A 13860-nucleotide genomic window follows, 5' to 3' on the forward strand; every position below is an offset into this window, starting at 1 on the left:
TCCTCACTCACTTCATCCTATCTACACTCACACTATCACACACTCACTCACTCACTCACTCACTCACTCACGCTCTCATCCTCACTCCTCTCTTCCGATATAAAATTTTCAAAACGATTTACAGAAACAAGTAAATAAGTAAATGTGAATAAGCAACATTAGCAATAAGACTTCACAGAAGAACAAAAGAAAAAATAAATAAGAAAAAAGAAAAAATCGAAAAAAAATAATCAGCCTCATGAAAACGAATCAGAAGCAAGCAAAGATGAAAAGGAAAAAAGAAAAAGAAAGAAAAAGAAAACGGAAAAAGTGGAAAAGAAAACGCAGAACATGGAAAAGAAAACGGAGAACGTGGCAAAGAAAACGGAAACGATAACACAGAAAATGGAAAAGAAAACGGAGAACAAGTGAAAGGTCAGAGATAACAGGTAACAGTTTACGCTGACTAAGAAAAGCTGGGCGACCTTGCTTCCGTCTCAGTCTCTTCCTTAGACCGTCTTTCTAGTCGATTTTGTTGTGATGTTCTTGCTGTTGTTCTGCGAGTGTTCTGTGGTTTTTATTCCGTCCTTTCAGTTTTTATTTTCTTTCGGTTTGTGTTTTTTTCTTTCTTTCTTTGCTATGCTTTCTAGTCTTTTGGCGAGATTTTGTTTTCGCCAGTGGCTTCGTAGGTTTATGACTAGGGGAGGGGGGGGGGGAGAGTAAAAAATTGATGAAGTTGATTAAAGAAGGAAGCATAAACAAAACGAAGCGTCTACCACTTGCATCAGCTCGACTAGTCCATTCATGGTGGTAGGGGGAGGGAGGAACAACTCTCTGCTTCTCTTCCTCTTCTCCTCCCCCTCTCTTTCCCTCCGACCGCTTCCCCCCCTTAGTCTCTCCCCTTGCCGTCTTTCCCCCTTTCACCCCTCCTCCTTGACTCTTCCCCCTTTCCGTTTACCGACCCCTCTCTCCTCCTTCGCTCTCTCTCCTTCCTCTTTCCTTCCCTCCCCCTTGCTTTCTCCCCCTCCCCCGCGATCTCTTCCCCCCTTCTCCTCCTCCTCCTCCTCGATCCCCCACCCTCCCCTCCAAGTCGTCGGCAACCCCCTTACATAAACACTGGAAGTCGAGGATCAGGTGTTGAGCGCGAGTAACCCGAGTTGGCCAAGGTTCCAGAGGTCGACTCCAAACACGGCGGAGATTTTATGCGCCATAAAGCCAGGCTTGGGACGCTCCTCCTTCCTCTGTTTGGGGGAAACGTGGTTGTTCAACGATAAGAGAGAAGAAAAAAAGAAATGGGGTTTTAAGAACGCAAGGCGCGATGGCCATTCGTCGGTAGTTGTTTACAGGCATAGTTCATGTACAGGTAAATCAGTATTGAATAATTTACAACATTGAAATTGTTCTGTGAGTAAACTGCGCCATACTGATTTATGTATCAGTATGAAATCCACCTCATAACGTTTATTTGAAGTTAAGTGTAAATAAATACAACTTATGCGACTCAACGCAACATAAGCAAATTCATGCACGTCTAGGCGGCAGAATACAATTTAAAACACGTGTTCAGCCAAGCGCACTAAAGCATGACAACCTATAAAAAGCAATGGCGAAAATAAATAATCCTAAATGGTGGAATTAATCCGAGTCTACCATTCAGCTCTGCTCAAGCTCTCTTTGGCCGATATGACATTCTTTACAAAGCGGATTCCTAATTCGTGATTCGCTGCATCTAACAGTCCTTTCGCATGATTTCAAAGCGGATACTAACTGTACGAAGGATCGGATGTGGGTGTAGGTGTAGGAGTCACCGTCGGCGGAGGAGGGAGGAGGGAGTGCCTCCTTCCCTCCTTCTTTCAGGCTCACCTCTGCATCCCTCCACCCCAGAGTCAGTCATCGGGTCCCCCTGCGCCGGCGCGTCCTTGACAGGGCCGTCGAGCAGGGGGGCGTCCGGGGCCGGCTGGCTGTGCGCCCTTTGCCTGCTCTGGACAGCAGCCTGCTGTTGGACTGCTTCCTGCAGGACGATGTCTTGGAGCGTCGTGTCCTGAAGTGTGGAGTCCTGAAGTGTGGAGTCCTGGAGTGTGGTGTCTTGAAGGGTGATATCTAAAAGGGTTGTTTCTTGGCTCGTGCTGTCATGAAACGAAGTGTCCTGGAGTTTGACTTCGTGAATGGCTGCGTCCTTGAGGAACGAGTTATCTAGACTGGCATCTTTGACCGGCCATTGAATGGGATGGTTCTCGTATATCGGCTCCTGAATGGGAGGTTTCACGCGGATATCCTGGACGGAGGTACAAGATGCACCCTTATTCGCCGAAGGGTTCTGGGGCGGTGATTTGTTTACCAGTGCTCCACCCTGGTTGGAATTCAGCGTCTCTTGAGGGGATCCCTTACGATCTGAGGTCGCTGAAGGCTTTTGCTGAGGCCTTTCATTCTGCCGCGGAGTGATCTGACAACTCCCCTGAAGAAATGCATCTTGGTCCCGAGCTTCTTCGAGAATCTTGCTATGAAGCGCCCCTATAAGGAAAGACTCGTCCTGGAGCGAGGCCCCCTGGGGATGCACCCCGAGGAGCGACTGCTCGGGGACGGACCCCCCCACTATGTCGTTGAGGGCGGATCCCCAGTACTGACGGTGACGACGATGGTGGTGGTGATGCTGACGGTCGGGCCGACGGATGACCTGGGCGTCGTGGTAGCCCTCGGGGTCATGCGGGAGGCTGGCGGACCTGCTGAAGACCTCATGAGGCGCCTCCTCGCAAGCCTGGTCCACGTACGGAACGCTCGCCGCCCGCGCTGGCTCGGGCGTGGGCGCAGGAGCGGGATCGTCGAAAGTAAATACGAGAGGTTGAGAGAAATTGATGCTCTGGGCACGGCAAGCGGCGCAGTTGGGCATGGGGCATACGGCGCTTGGGGAGGCTAGGATGGACTCCTGGCTAGCCTGGGATGCGTCTCGAGGCGCCGGTGGAAACCTTTCTGTGATACGACGTCGAACCTCCGCCAATTCGGAGTCGACACTCGCCGTCGAATCCGAGTCGCTGGGCCGCTCCGTCTCTCTCTTGGCTGTGGGAGTTGGAGCTGGAGTCGGATCAGGTTCTAGTTCTGGCTCAGGTTCCGGCTTTGCGTCTTTTGCTATTTTGGCGGCCTCGGGCTCCTTCTTCTTCGTTTCTATAACTTCTACCTTTAACCTGAAACTTTCACTGGAGCCATTAAACTGATCTACTTTGATTGTGCGCGTGACTTCCCTCGAGATGACGGGCGTGTCGAGAAATGCACTCTCACCGTCCCCGGGATCCGGAGACTCCTGCGCGTCAACCACGCTAAGGATGGTGTCGAGCAACTCGCTGTAAAAGTCTGTATCCCCGGCCGTGACGCCCATCTGCTCCGGAGTGGGCGTCGGGCCGCCGTCGTCATCGAAGCTCGCGTGGAGACTGCTTTTCTCCGCCCTCTCGGCCTCGCCATTTCGCGCGACGTCCTCCACAATCGAATTCGTTTCCGAGGATGTGTAGACCTTCATTTCCTCAGGCCCTTGGCTCGAGATCAAACTCGTCCTGCTGGGAATCGTTACCTGACTTTTGGTCAGTTCCGAATCCATCCCGGAGGTCATGCTGTCGGTGTTGGTCTCGTCTTTTTGACAATACTTTACAGTTAGATCTTCAATCCTTATGTCAGCTCCCTCCCCGCATTCTCCTCCTCCCCCCTTCCATTCTCTCCTCTCTCTTCCTTCTCCTCCTCCTCCTCTGCCTTCTCCTCCTTTCCCCACTTCTCCTCTTACCTCTCCTCCTCCACTTCCTCTTCCCTCTCCTCCTCCTCCCCCTTCTCTTTCTCCATCTCCTGTCTTTCCTCCTCCTCCTGTTAGTTCTCCTCTTCCCCCTCCATCATGCACAAGTTCAAGACGTGTCACCCCATGTCCCTCGGAGGTGCCACTTGCTCTGCCGCTTTCTGAGGTGGAGGACTGATTTCTGTGTGACGATTTGCTCCTCGTGCTGGATCGGAGGAAAATACCCGAGATGCCCCTGGTGGGCGTCCCTGGCTGAGCCGACGCCTCGCTCCCCTCACGCCCTCTGTACGTGTCGTCGTCCTCATCGCCGGACTCTTCGCCGATCGTGTGGACTCCCGACCTAACAGACAGATCTAACATCGAGCTCGTGTTGCTAGAAATGCATGGTGCGCAACTCTGAAGAATTCTATCTATGCGGCTACTCTTACTAGTATTACTACTAGCACTAATGGAACTATGACACCGTCTATCCAAGTCACGCATCTCAGGCCTCGACGCCTCCGAAGTATCAAGGTCGTGGGAACTCTCGCACGTGTGAGACGCCTGTTCCTTGTCTGCGTCCCCCTTGCCGTGCTTGGAGCCCTTCCTGGGATCTCCCCCGATGGAGTAGGACCGCCTGCGCTCGCCGGGGAGCTCGCTGTCGAAGTAGTGGAGCTTCTGCAGTCTCACCCCCGTTATGTCTGATTTCTGCTTCTTCAGGATACCGACGCGGACGCCCTTCTGGCGCATGTAGTTGGATTTCTGCTTCTCGACACGACTCTCCGACTCGGGCTGCTTCCTCCTGAGCGAGGCTTTCTCGTAAGTCGGACGACGCACTGATGCCGCATCAGAGGAGGGCTTCGGGGGCTTCCCTGTCACCACAGGGGTCATGGGAGGCTCCAAGGTCTCGAGAACCCTGGCCTCGGATCTAAGTTCTGTGACTTTGGGCTCGCCGGTGCTGGACTCTGTGATTCTCGAAGTAATTATGCTTGATTCGGCGGTTTTCAGATCTATGAACTTGGGCTCCGAATCTCTTTGCTCGTTAGCAACACACTCTTCGTAGGTATTTTCTTTGGACACGCACACATCTTGCAACGGTAGGAATTCCCCCATGTTCCCTACATCCCCAAAAGATGTTTCAAGCAAGACCCCTGGAGGAGGAAGGTTCTCGTAAATGTGGACAACTTTCGCTACAAGCTTTCTGGAATGATCTATTGGTGTGGAGGTATGTTCTAGCTCATGGTCCATAAACTGTGTCGGAACCTCTGCTGTTCCGCTCCTGCAGAACAAAACGTCTGGGACATTCTCATAAATGTGACTGTCAATTGGTGCACTACTGATTACAGACATTTTCGTACCTTTAGCGTTATCCTGCTGACCCAGGAATTCCTCCGGAACGTCTTCCACTGGCTGAATCACCTCTGCCTCAGTCGGTTCCAAAACTTCGGTTTCGATATTTTCCACAGAGGACATTGGTATGGCTTCCTCGACAGGTGACTCCTCTATAGGAGGGTTGTCATTATTTGAAAGTCTGAGATCACTCAATACTTCTGTTTGATCCTCCCCCTTTTCTTCTTTTCCATTTTCCTTCGTGGTTTCACTGTTATCCTGAGGCTCGGCTTCGCCCTCGTCCTCGTGCTCTTCGTCCTTGGAGGGGGACATCAGCTCGAGGACGTTCTCCCTCGAGTCCTTCTTCTTGAGGACGCCCACAATGCGGCAGGCCGAGCTGCTCTTCGGGAGCGGCGCGCTGTCAATGGGGTTGGTGATCTCAACGCAGCTGAGACTGGAGAGCCGGATGTTTTCCACACTCCGGCTCTTCATCCTCACCTTCCCCGATACTCCGCGCGTGAAGATCTGGCTCACGGCGGACTTATGTTCGGCGCTCGACGTCGCCGCGGCCGCCAGCTGGTCGGTGAGAAATTCGCTCTCGGTCCGGCTTCTCCTGATCGAAGGCGGGCGAGCTCTTTCCGTCCCGCTGGCTTCATCGGCGGCGACAAAACTCCCTTCGGATATCGTCTTGGTCAACCGCCTGTGACCCGACATTAGCCTGCGTGCGGTGGTCGTGCGGTAAGGCACTCTTTCGTCTTCCATTTCTTCCTCTCGTGATGGGTCAGTGACTTCTCTCGGCTCCTCCCCGATGACTCTCGCGGGAGGAGGAAGGATATTTGCATACATGTGCTCAGGTACTTGCTCCTCTGAATCTCCGGTTTGTGTGTTGTTAGGCACCTCAGCGGCCTCGCGATCCGCAGTTTCCGACTTTGTCACAACAACTTCAGAGGAGACATCCTTTTTCTTGTCCTCCTCAGAGACTGCAACATCATCATGTCGCTCGTCCTCGGCCGTCAGTGTTTCGTTCTGGTCTGGCTCCTCCACACTCGGCTCTTCGGAATCTTGTCCCTCGGCGTCCTCTTTGGGTTCTTCCTTTGGCTGCGAAGCTTCCATCTGTTTGTCACCCGCAGAGGCTTCGTCCGACGCGTCTTCCTGCAAGTCCCTTGCACCTCTAAACACTACTCTTTCTTCCCTCACTAAACCTTTGCCCTTAACGAAGTTAAACTCAACTGTACGGGTTTCCTTACTCTGCACTGTCCTCCTGAGCAGTGGACTCCTCACGGTCCCCTCATCCTGTGCGTCTTTTATTTCGTTTTTCCCTTCTGCCACCTCGGCCGAAGGTTCAAGAAGGGTTCTTTGGGATACGAAGTTTATCGACGATTCGCCGCGACTAGAAAAGCCTCTGACCCTCGCCGGGCTTTCCTTCGATCCTACACTGGCGTCCTCCTCGTCCCCCTCCCCCTCGGCCACGTTCGTCGCCGCTGCGTCTCTGTTCGACGTTGATCCTTCCGGGGATACTCTGGGGTGGTCGTCGGCGTCTGACTTTCGGGGAGCCACGTCGGCCTTGGTTCCTGTGTCATCTTGCGGTATCTCGTCCTTTCCCTTGGGTGCGGTGGGGGAGATGTCCCGCCGCAACACCTGTTGTGTCTTGTACGTCTCCCCAATTTTGCCTTTCGCTTCCTCCTCCTTCTGCATGATAATTTCCTTCACTATCCCCTTCTTCACTTTCGCCGGTCCTTCCTCGTACCTCCTCTCTTCCCTCACGCTTTCGTTCACGAGCACATTGTCAGTCCTGCTGCTAATTAGTGTCTCCTCACAAATCTTCACTCGTGTCTCCACGTCGATTTTCTCATCATCAAGGATACCTCTTTCCTCCTCTTCAAATGCTGCCGTCTCCAACGATGTCGTACTCAATGCCTCGGTCAATACTTCACCTCTCTTTTTGTCGCTTCCACCTTCTTCGTTAGTATCATCTTCGTTCACACTCTCCTCTCGCTTCCCTGTCTCGCCTCTATTCATGTCTTTATCTAATTCCCCTCCGGCCGTTGCCTCCTCTTCCTCCACCTCCTCCTCCTCCTTGTCCTCCCCTTCGGCGATGGTATCGTTACCTTGGCCCGGTCTCAAGTTACCATCATCAGGTATTGTGTTCACAGATCCGGTGTGATCGGTAATGCTCGCGCGATTGCAAGGCTCGTCGCGAGAGGGCAGGACGGTCGCCCCGTCGTCACTCTTATCGTCTGCAACTGTGTCATACAAGTGGATATTTCTCCCTTTTGCCTCTTCCTCGACGGGGAGATCTTTCCTCTCATTCTCATCCTTCTCAGTGACTTTTGACTGACCCTTCAGCTTTTCCCGTCCTTCCAGCTTTCCTTCAGTGCCTGGCCTGCTATGTCCCCTACCAGAATCTTCCTCAGTGCCTTCCTCCTCGTGTGATTCCTTGGCCGCTTTCGCCAGGAAGGGAAAGGCCTCGCGCGTGATGTCCCTCGTGAAGCTGACGTCGTGCGTTGCCTCGGGTGTGACGTCGTCTTCAGAACCTTCCTTCGCGTCTTCTGAGGACTTGTCGCCCTCCGTGCTTGTCGACTTACTTCGGAAGCTGGATCCCGACGCCCTCCGGAGGTCGCTCTTGGAGCCCGCCCGGAAGTGCTCGTGCAGCACCTTCTCATTCCTGAGGATCTCCCGAGGCTTCTGCTGCTGAGACTCGAAAAACTGAATGATTTCCGAATCAAGTTTTCCGCTCATCTTGGAGGTGATGAGGATGTAGCGCTGTTGACGCTGCTCCTGCATCGCCCGGCTCTCCACGAAGGACTCCAGGCGCTGGCGGCAGTCGGACATCTCTCTCCGTAAAGCTTTCAAGGGCTTTGGGGTCCCTGTCATAGGAGGATCATTTGCTTCCTTGGCTTTCCCCCCGTCCACTTCGTTATTATTAGTCTTATCTTTCTCCCTTTCCTTGCCCTTCACCCTTTCATTCCTATTTTCTTTATCCTTCTCTACATCTTCACATTCTCTGTCTCTATTTCCTTTTTCCTTCTCTTTCTCATCTTTCTCTTTTGCCTTGTCCCCCTTTTCGTCTTTCTCATTTTCCTTTTCCTTCTTTTCCCCAACTTCACCTGTGGCAATGCCCCCGAGTGTCTCCTCACCCGGTGTCGTGGCGCCGTCCTCTGCATTGTTGAGGTTATCCTTTGCACATAAGAGAGTTTCCTTCTCTTCTTTCATGGTTTCCCTCACGGCTCGCCCTGGGTGCTTTACCTTTCTCCCTGGCACATCAGGAGAATTATCATCCTCTCCTATCTTTTCCTCCTCCTCCTCTTCAGGTGTTTTTTCTTCTCTCTCCTCCTGTGTGTTTTCTTCCCTAGGTCTCGGGAAAATCTTTTGTCTTCCATCTTCGGGTGTTCCCTCACCTCCTTTGCACGGTGAACTCTTTTCGTCTTTCTTTAGCATGACCTCCTCTCCCTCCTCCTCGACTGCTTTCTCTCCTCCTCTCTCTACGTCTGACGTTTTTTCCTCTCTTCTGCTGGAGTCTCTTTTCTCGATGGAATCCGCGAGTAAAGTAGACGGGGGACTACCGTCTTTTGCCGTTTTTGCGTTTTCTTTATTCAATTTTATTTTCTGAAGGAACTCTGGCGCTCTGCCATTCCTCACCTTATCCACACTTAGGCTTCTTTGGCGATCGAAGGTGGAGGTGGGTCTGGGTGACCTCTGACACCCGTACGTCACGATAGGTTTCACGATCCTTGGGGAAGCAGGGATGGGGGACGTCCGTGATGTCACGAATTTCGTGGGTGAAGATCTCAGGCCGATCCTTGGAGACACTCGCGGAGAGGCCGAGCGTGAGGAGCCTATCCTCGGCGAGTCAGGTCTGGGTGACCCCACTCTCGACGAAGACCCCAGCCTGGGCGAGACGGCCCCGGGGGGACTCTGGTACCGTGACCCTATGGGGGACTGCCTTGGGGACGTGCGACTACTCGAGGAGTCTCTCCTGTGGCTGCTAAACATGCGGCCTTTGTGGAGTTGGGGCGAGCGACACATCCTCTCGATCCTGGGGGAAGGCATGACCTTATTCTCGTCCTTGTTCCCCGCCCCCCGCGAGTCCCCCTTGTTGCTTTCGTTCGCCCACGCAAGGTACTTCCCCCTGGGCCCACCTCCACCGCTCCTCTTGGTCTCCGTTTTGCTAATTTTGACGCAGCTGTGTTTAGTGAAGTGCCGACGCCCTTCCTGAGTGCCAGTGCTCTCTTCCCCGGGGGCATGGCTGTCTGTCGACGCCTCCGACTGGCTCCCGTCTCCTTCAATACTCTTTCTCCGCCTTCCCTTCCTCGCTGTTTGCTGCCACGCGACTCCGTTCCGGCCGTTGCTTCGAGTTCTGCCGGCCCATTTAGGCGCGCCCTTGGCTTCCTCCTGCGTGTCGCCCTTTCCTGCCTCTCGCTCCTGCCGGTGCTCGCAGTCCTTATCGCTTCCGTTCCGAGGAAACCTTGAGCTGTCAAAAATCACCGTTCGATCCTTCTGGGAGACGTCGAGACGGCCGAGGTTCTGCTGCCGCTTTTTCACCTGCGCCGTCGTCATGCTGAATTTCCGCGACACGACCAGCTCCTGCACGACCTTGGCTAGCTGGGGCGTCGACCATGGTCCCTCCAAGCTATCCTGATCGACATCATCCTCGGAAGAACTACGGCCGACGGGTCTATCCTGTTCTCTCGGGCGCGCTCGGGACTCGCTCCTCCTTCCTTCTCCTCTTCCCTTCACCTCCGCGCAATTTCGCTCACTTTCTGTCTTACTTTCGTCGTTTCCTTTATTTTCGTTCACTGCATTTTCTAGAGTTTCATGAGACGGTGTCCTAGAGTCATGTGAAGCCAAGCTGCTTCTAGAATAAATACGTGTTCTTTTGTTGTTGTTTGTGACGTCATCAACTGGTTCCGTGACGTCACCGGAAGTCACTGCTAAATGTTCAACGACGTCAACGCCTCTGGAAGACGTGCAGATGTCCTGTGGTTCGTCAACGCAAATGATTCTAGACTGGATGTTTGTTTCCTCTAAATCATCACTGGAACACGCTCGTGGGTCGCTTTCACTTTCACCGTTTCTTTCATTTTCCACACAGACATTTTTCACAGATCCCGAAGCCGCACCGTCACGCACTCTCTCTCGTATTGCACTGCCAAACCTCCCGCGCTCTCTGTCAACCGACGCGCTGCAAGACGGCCCGCACGCCACCCTATCCCGACCAGTCACCGCGGACAACTGATGCGTTCTCACACCACCACCACCGCCGCCACCACCACCACCTCCTCCTCCCCCTTCTCCTCCCCTCACCACTTCCCTCCCCTCCTTCTCCTCCTCCTCCTCCACCGCGGCCACGAAGCTTTTAGGATCACCAGGCTCAGGTTCCACGTTCCCCCTGGTCACGGATGAAGATGTGACGATAGAACGACCACCAGCACCTTGTTCCTCGAGGAGAGCTTCTGACGAGGACGACGACGTCGGCGGAGGAGGGGATTTTGCGTCGTTCTGGAAGGTCACCGAGAGCTTTCTCACGCGCTCTGTCGTCCTGGGGGAGTCTCCTTCGCCCTCTGACGTGCTCCCGCGAGTGGAGTCGTCGTCCTGCGCCTTCAGAAGCTTCGAGCCTTTAATGCACGAGATAAGCGTCTCGGAACTGCCCTCCCTCGATCTTGAGGGGTCTCTAGGCACCTCAGACGACCTTGTGAACCTACTTGTACTGTCAGAAAACTTGGAATACTTACGGGTCGTTCTGTCGTGGTAGAAGGGGTCGTACGTGTCTCGAGAAGAGCTCACGGATATCCTCGTTTCGGAGTCGCCGTTGGCGGGTCGCACGAGGATCTCCTTCCTCGTCAGCGACGAGCTCCTGGACCCCGACGACATCTCCAGGATTCGCGACGTGGTCTCCTCGATGGTGTGTGTGACGTGGGAGGCCCCATCCGCCTTCTCCTCCCAAGTCCTCCTGAAGGACCTGGGCTTGGGTTGGGGCCTCCTGTACTCGCTCCTGCTCTCCTGCACCTCTTTCATGATCTTCTTAGCGATGTCGGAGAACTGTAGCGATCTCGTGGAACGGCGAGAGACGTACTCTCGATCAGTGCCGTTCGTCTCGAAGGTGAAAGAGGCAGCAGCGGCGGCGGCGGCGGCGTTCCTCTCCCCTCTTCTCTTCTCAAGGAAGCTTCTCGCCCTCGCGTTGAGTCTGTCGTAGGTCCTTCTGGCGGGGCGGCTGTCGCTGTCTCTCTCTTGAGCCTCGCCCTCGTCCCTCGCCCTCGCCTCTTCCGCGCTAAAGTCTTCGTCGTTATCGGAATTTTCGCTCAGCAGTCGCTCTCCCCGTCTCTCATTTCCCTCCGCCTCCCGCCGCGCCTCTCCGCCGTCTAGGTCTGCGCTCTCCTTCCCCGAGTCTGCCTGGCTCTCCTCGCCTGCTGGGGGAGTCTCCGTCTTCCCCGCAAGCGACTCTTGACCGCATCTCTCGTTTTTTCCGCACTTCGCTGCTTCCTCCTCGCCACAGCTATTTTCGCTCGTCGCTACTTCCAACCTCCTGTCGTATTCTCGGCTCCCTCCTCTTTCTGCCTGCTCTGTCGAGACTAGCCACTGACTGCGCCCTTTATCCAGCTTTCCTCTGCCTCTTCCCTTCTTCGACTCGGCTCTCCTGCAGGTCACTTTCTGATAACCTGTGTTGTTGTCTTTGTCTTCGCCCGTGCTTTTACGGACAGACTCTTTGACCGTGTCAGTTTCTACCTCTTTCCCTTCATTTGTTTCTTTAGGTTCATTATTCTTTGCACTTTCTTCATCTCCGTCTTCATTTCTGGCGTCCAACGCAGCTTCTTCTTCTGCGCCCCTTTCTTTTATATGTACCTTCTCCCCATCATCTACCTCTTTTCCAGACGCTTCTTTATCGTCTATTTCTATATTTCCACCTCTCCTTCTCCGCCTCCTCCTATTCTTTCCGACCCCATCAGTTTTCTCACGCTTCCAATTCGCCGCCGACTCCGCCGACTCCGCCTCCTCCTGGGCCGTTCCGCAGGTCGTCCCATTCGCCTCGACTTTGTGTTCTTCCAGATTCTTGATCTTGCCCTTGACGTCCGCCTGCCGGCACTCCTTCCTGGCCTCGTCCTTCTTCCGTTCCCTGGCCGCCGCTAAGATCGCGACGTTCACGATTGTCTTCGCGTCCTTCGGGTTTTCTATCTGGTCTTTGCCTTCAGTCATCTCCCAGTTCCCTTCTTCTTCGGCTGCTGTCTCATCTTGCCCCTCGCCCTTCTCACTGTCCAGGGATGGGTCCTTTTCACTGTCTAGGGATGGGTCCTTCTCACTAGCCACGGATGAGTACTTCTCACTAGCCACGGATGGGTCCTTTTCACTAGCCACGGATGGGTCCTTTTCACTAGCCACGGATGGGTTTTTCTCCTTGGCTAGAGATGGGTCTTTGCATGTCTTTTCCGTTTCGTCGTATTCACGGTCACCGTCACTATCACTGTGATCGTGTTGAGGGACTTCACCGTTCGTTTTTCTTTCTTTGTTCTTGTCCTCGTTTTTATCACTGCCTTTGCTTTCTTCGAGTTTAGTTTTGTGGTTTCCAGCGGGGGACTCTGGGCTCTCGCTGCCGTCGCGTCCCTCCTCGTCGGCGCTGTTTTCTTCGCTCCCGCTGCTGGTGGAGCTGGAGGTGGATTCGGTGGAGGCTGAGGTGGAGGACGAGGAGAGGTTGGCAGAACCACAGGTGGAGTTGGAAGGATTGGTGGTGAATGAACTCGAAATGGGCGCGGAAGCCGTGTGCGTAGATATGGTATAGGTAGCTGCGGTGGGAACAGACGAGGAAGATGAGCTGGAGGCGGAGGCGGTGGAGGACGAGGTGGAGGCGGGCGTAGAGGCCCCACTGCCCTTTTTGCCGCTGTCGCTGTTCTCGCTCACAGTGTTGTTTTCGATCTCCGTGTCGACGCCTTCCGAGTCCTCGAAGTCACTCGAATCCGAAGGAGAGCTTGAGACGCCGTCGCCGTCGATGTCCCCTTCCTCGTCCTCGTCGTCATCCACATCCTCGTTCGTAACTGCTTTCTCACGAGTCACAATCTCCTCCTCATCGTCCTCGTCTCTTTCGTTTCCTTCTTCAGAGTCTTCGAATTCCTCTTCGTCCTCCTCACTGTCAGAGGCTCGCTTCCCCCCTGCCCCCCTGCGCGCCGACATAACAGGGTAGTGCCGAGCCAGGCCGCGGCAGGGGGAGGGCGGCGTGTCCTGTGAGTCTTCAGAGTCCTGCGAGTTCGAGTCCCCCCGATCTACACTCTCCTGCGAGCGGGACTTCCCCGGGATGAGGTTTTCCACGTAGTTCCAAAGTCCTTTCCACTCCATGGCGTTGACGCAAAGCAGATCTCGGGCTCACGTCGCGGCCCCTCGCTGACCATGTCTCCCGCAGAAGCTCTCCTCTGGCGCCGGGGCCTCACTAACCTCATGACAGAGCTCTCGCCTCGAGGGAGAAGTGTGGGCGGCCCGGCAGCTGAGAGGAACGAACGCGCTCGTTCACCGAAACCGAATGTATGGCGGGGACGCCTCCATATCCCTTAAAGGTCGTGTACTGCCGTCCCTCCGGCCTGACAAACGCGCAACTGAAACAGCGTAGCGCCTCCGACCCCCGGCGCACGTAATGCCCATATCGTGTTCTCGCCAGAGTGTCGCGGCTGGGCTGCCACGCACAAAGGCCGACCAACGACCCGTGCGACGACCTGGCACCTGACACGCCACGTCGTACAGCTGACTTCAGAGCAACGACGCACTGAACTGCCTCGCCCCACACGCCGCGTACGAGCTCGAGGTCCGCGGGTCTCCACGTG

General features: G+C 54.6%; 2 protein-coding genes across 2 annotated transcripts in view; both read right to left on the reverse strand.

Annotated features, from left to right (window-relative positions):
- LOC119589925 (liprin-alpha-like) overlaps positions 1-3592 on the reverse strand; it is a 26598-nt gene extending 23006 nt beyond the window's left edge. Inside the window, exon 1 of the mRNA XM_037938584.1 lies at positions 1843-3592. Coding sequence (XP_037794512.1) covers positions 1843-3577 — 1735 coding nt within the window. The 5' untranslated portion in view covers positions 3578-3592. The remainder of the gene's footprint in view (positions 1-1842) is intronic.
- A 278-nt stretch (positions 3593-3870) lies between these two features.
- Positions 3871-13381, reverse strand: LOC119589577. The gene is made up of 6 exons (XM_037938176.1): positions 11318-13381; positions 10400-11098; positions 8699-10036; positions 8167-8236; positions 3976-7926; positions 3871-3932 (listed from the first exon to the last, which is right to left on the reverse strand). The coding sequence occupies exons 1-6, from the start codon at positions 13379-13381 to the stop codon at positions 3871-3873; spliced, it is 8184 nt and encodes a 2727-aa protein (XP_037794104.1).
- Between the last annotated feature and the right edge of the window lie 479 nt (positions 13382-13860).

This window comes from Penaeus monodon, chromosome 26 (genome assembly GCF_015228065.2).
Source record: "Penaeus monodon isolate SGIC_2016 chromosome 26, NSTDA_Pmon_1, whole genome shotgun sequence".
Classification (NCBI taxonomy): Eukaryota; Metazoa; Arthropoda; class Malacostraca; order Decapoda; family Penaeidae; genus Penaeus; species Penaeus monodon.

Coding starts and splice junctions, on each gene's coding strand:
- LOC119589577 (XM_037938176.1), bottom strand. CDS start 13,381: ATGGAGTGGAAAGGACTTTGGAACTACGTGGAAAACCTCATCCCGGGG. Junction 11,099..11,317: donor AAGACTTTAGCGCGGAAGAG/GCGAGGGCGAGG, acceptor AGATCGCTACAG/TTCTCCGACATCGCTAAGAA. Junction 10,037..10,399: donor CTAAAAGCTTCGTGGCCGCG/GTGGAGGAGGAG, acceptor GACGAACCACAG/GACATCTGCACGTCTTCCAG.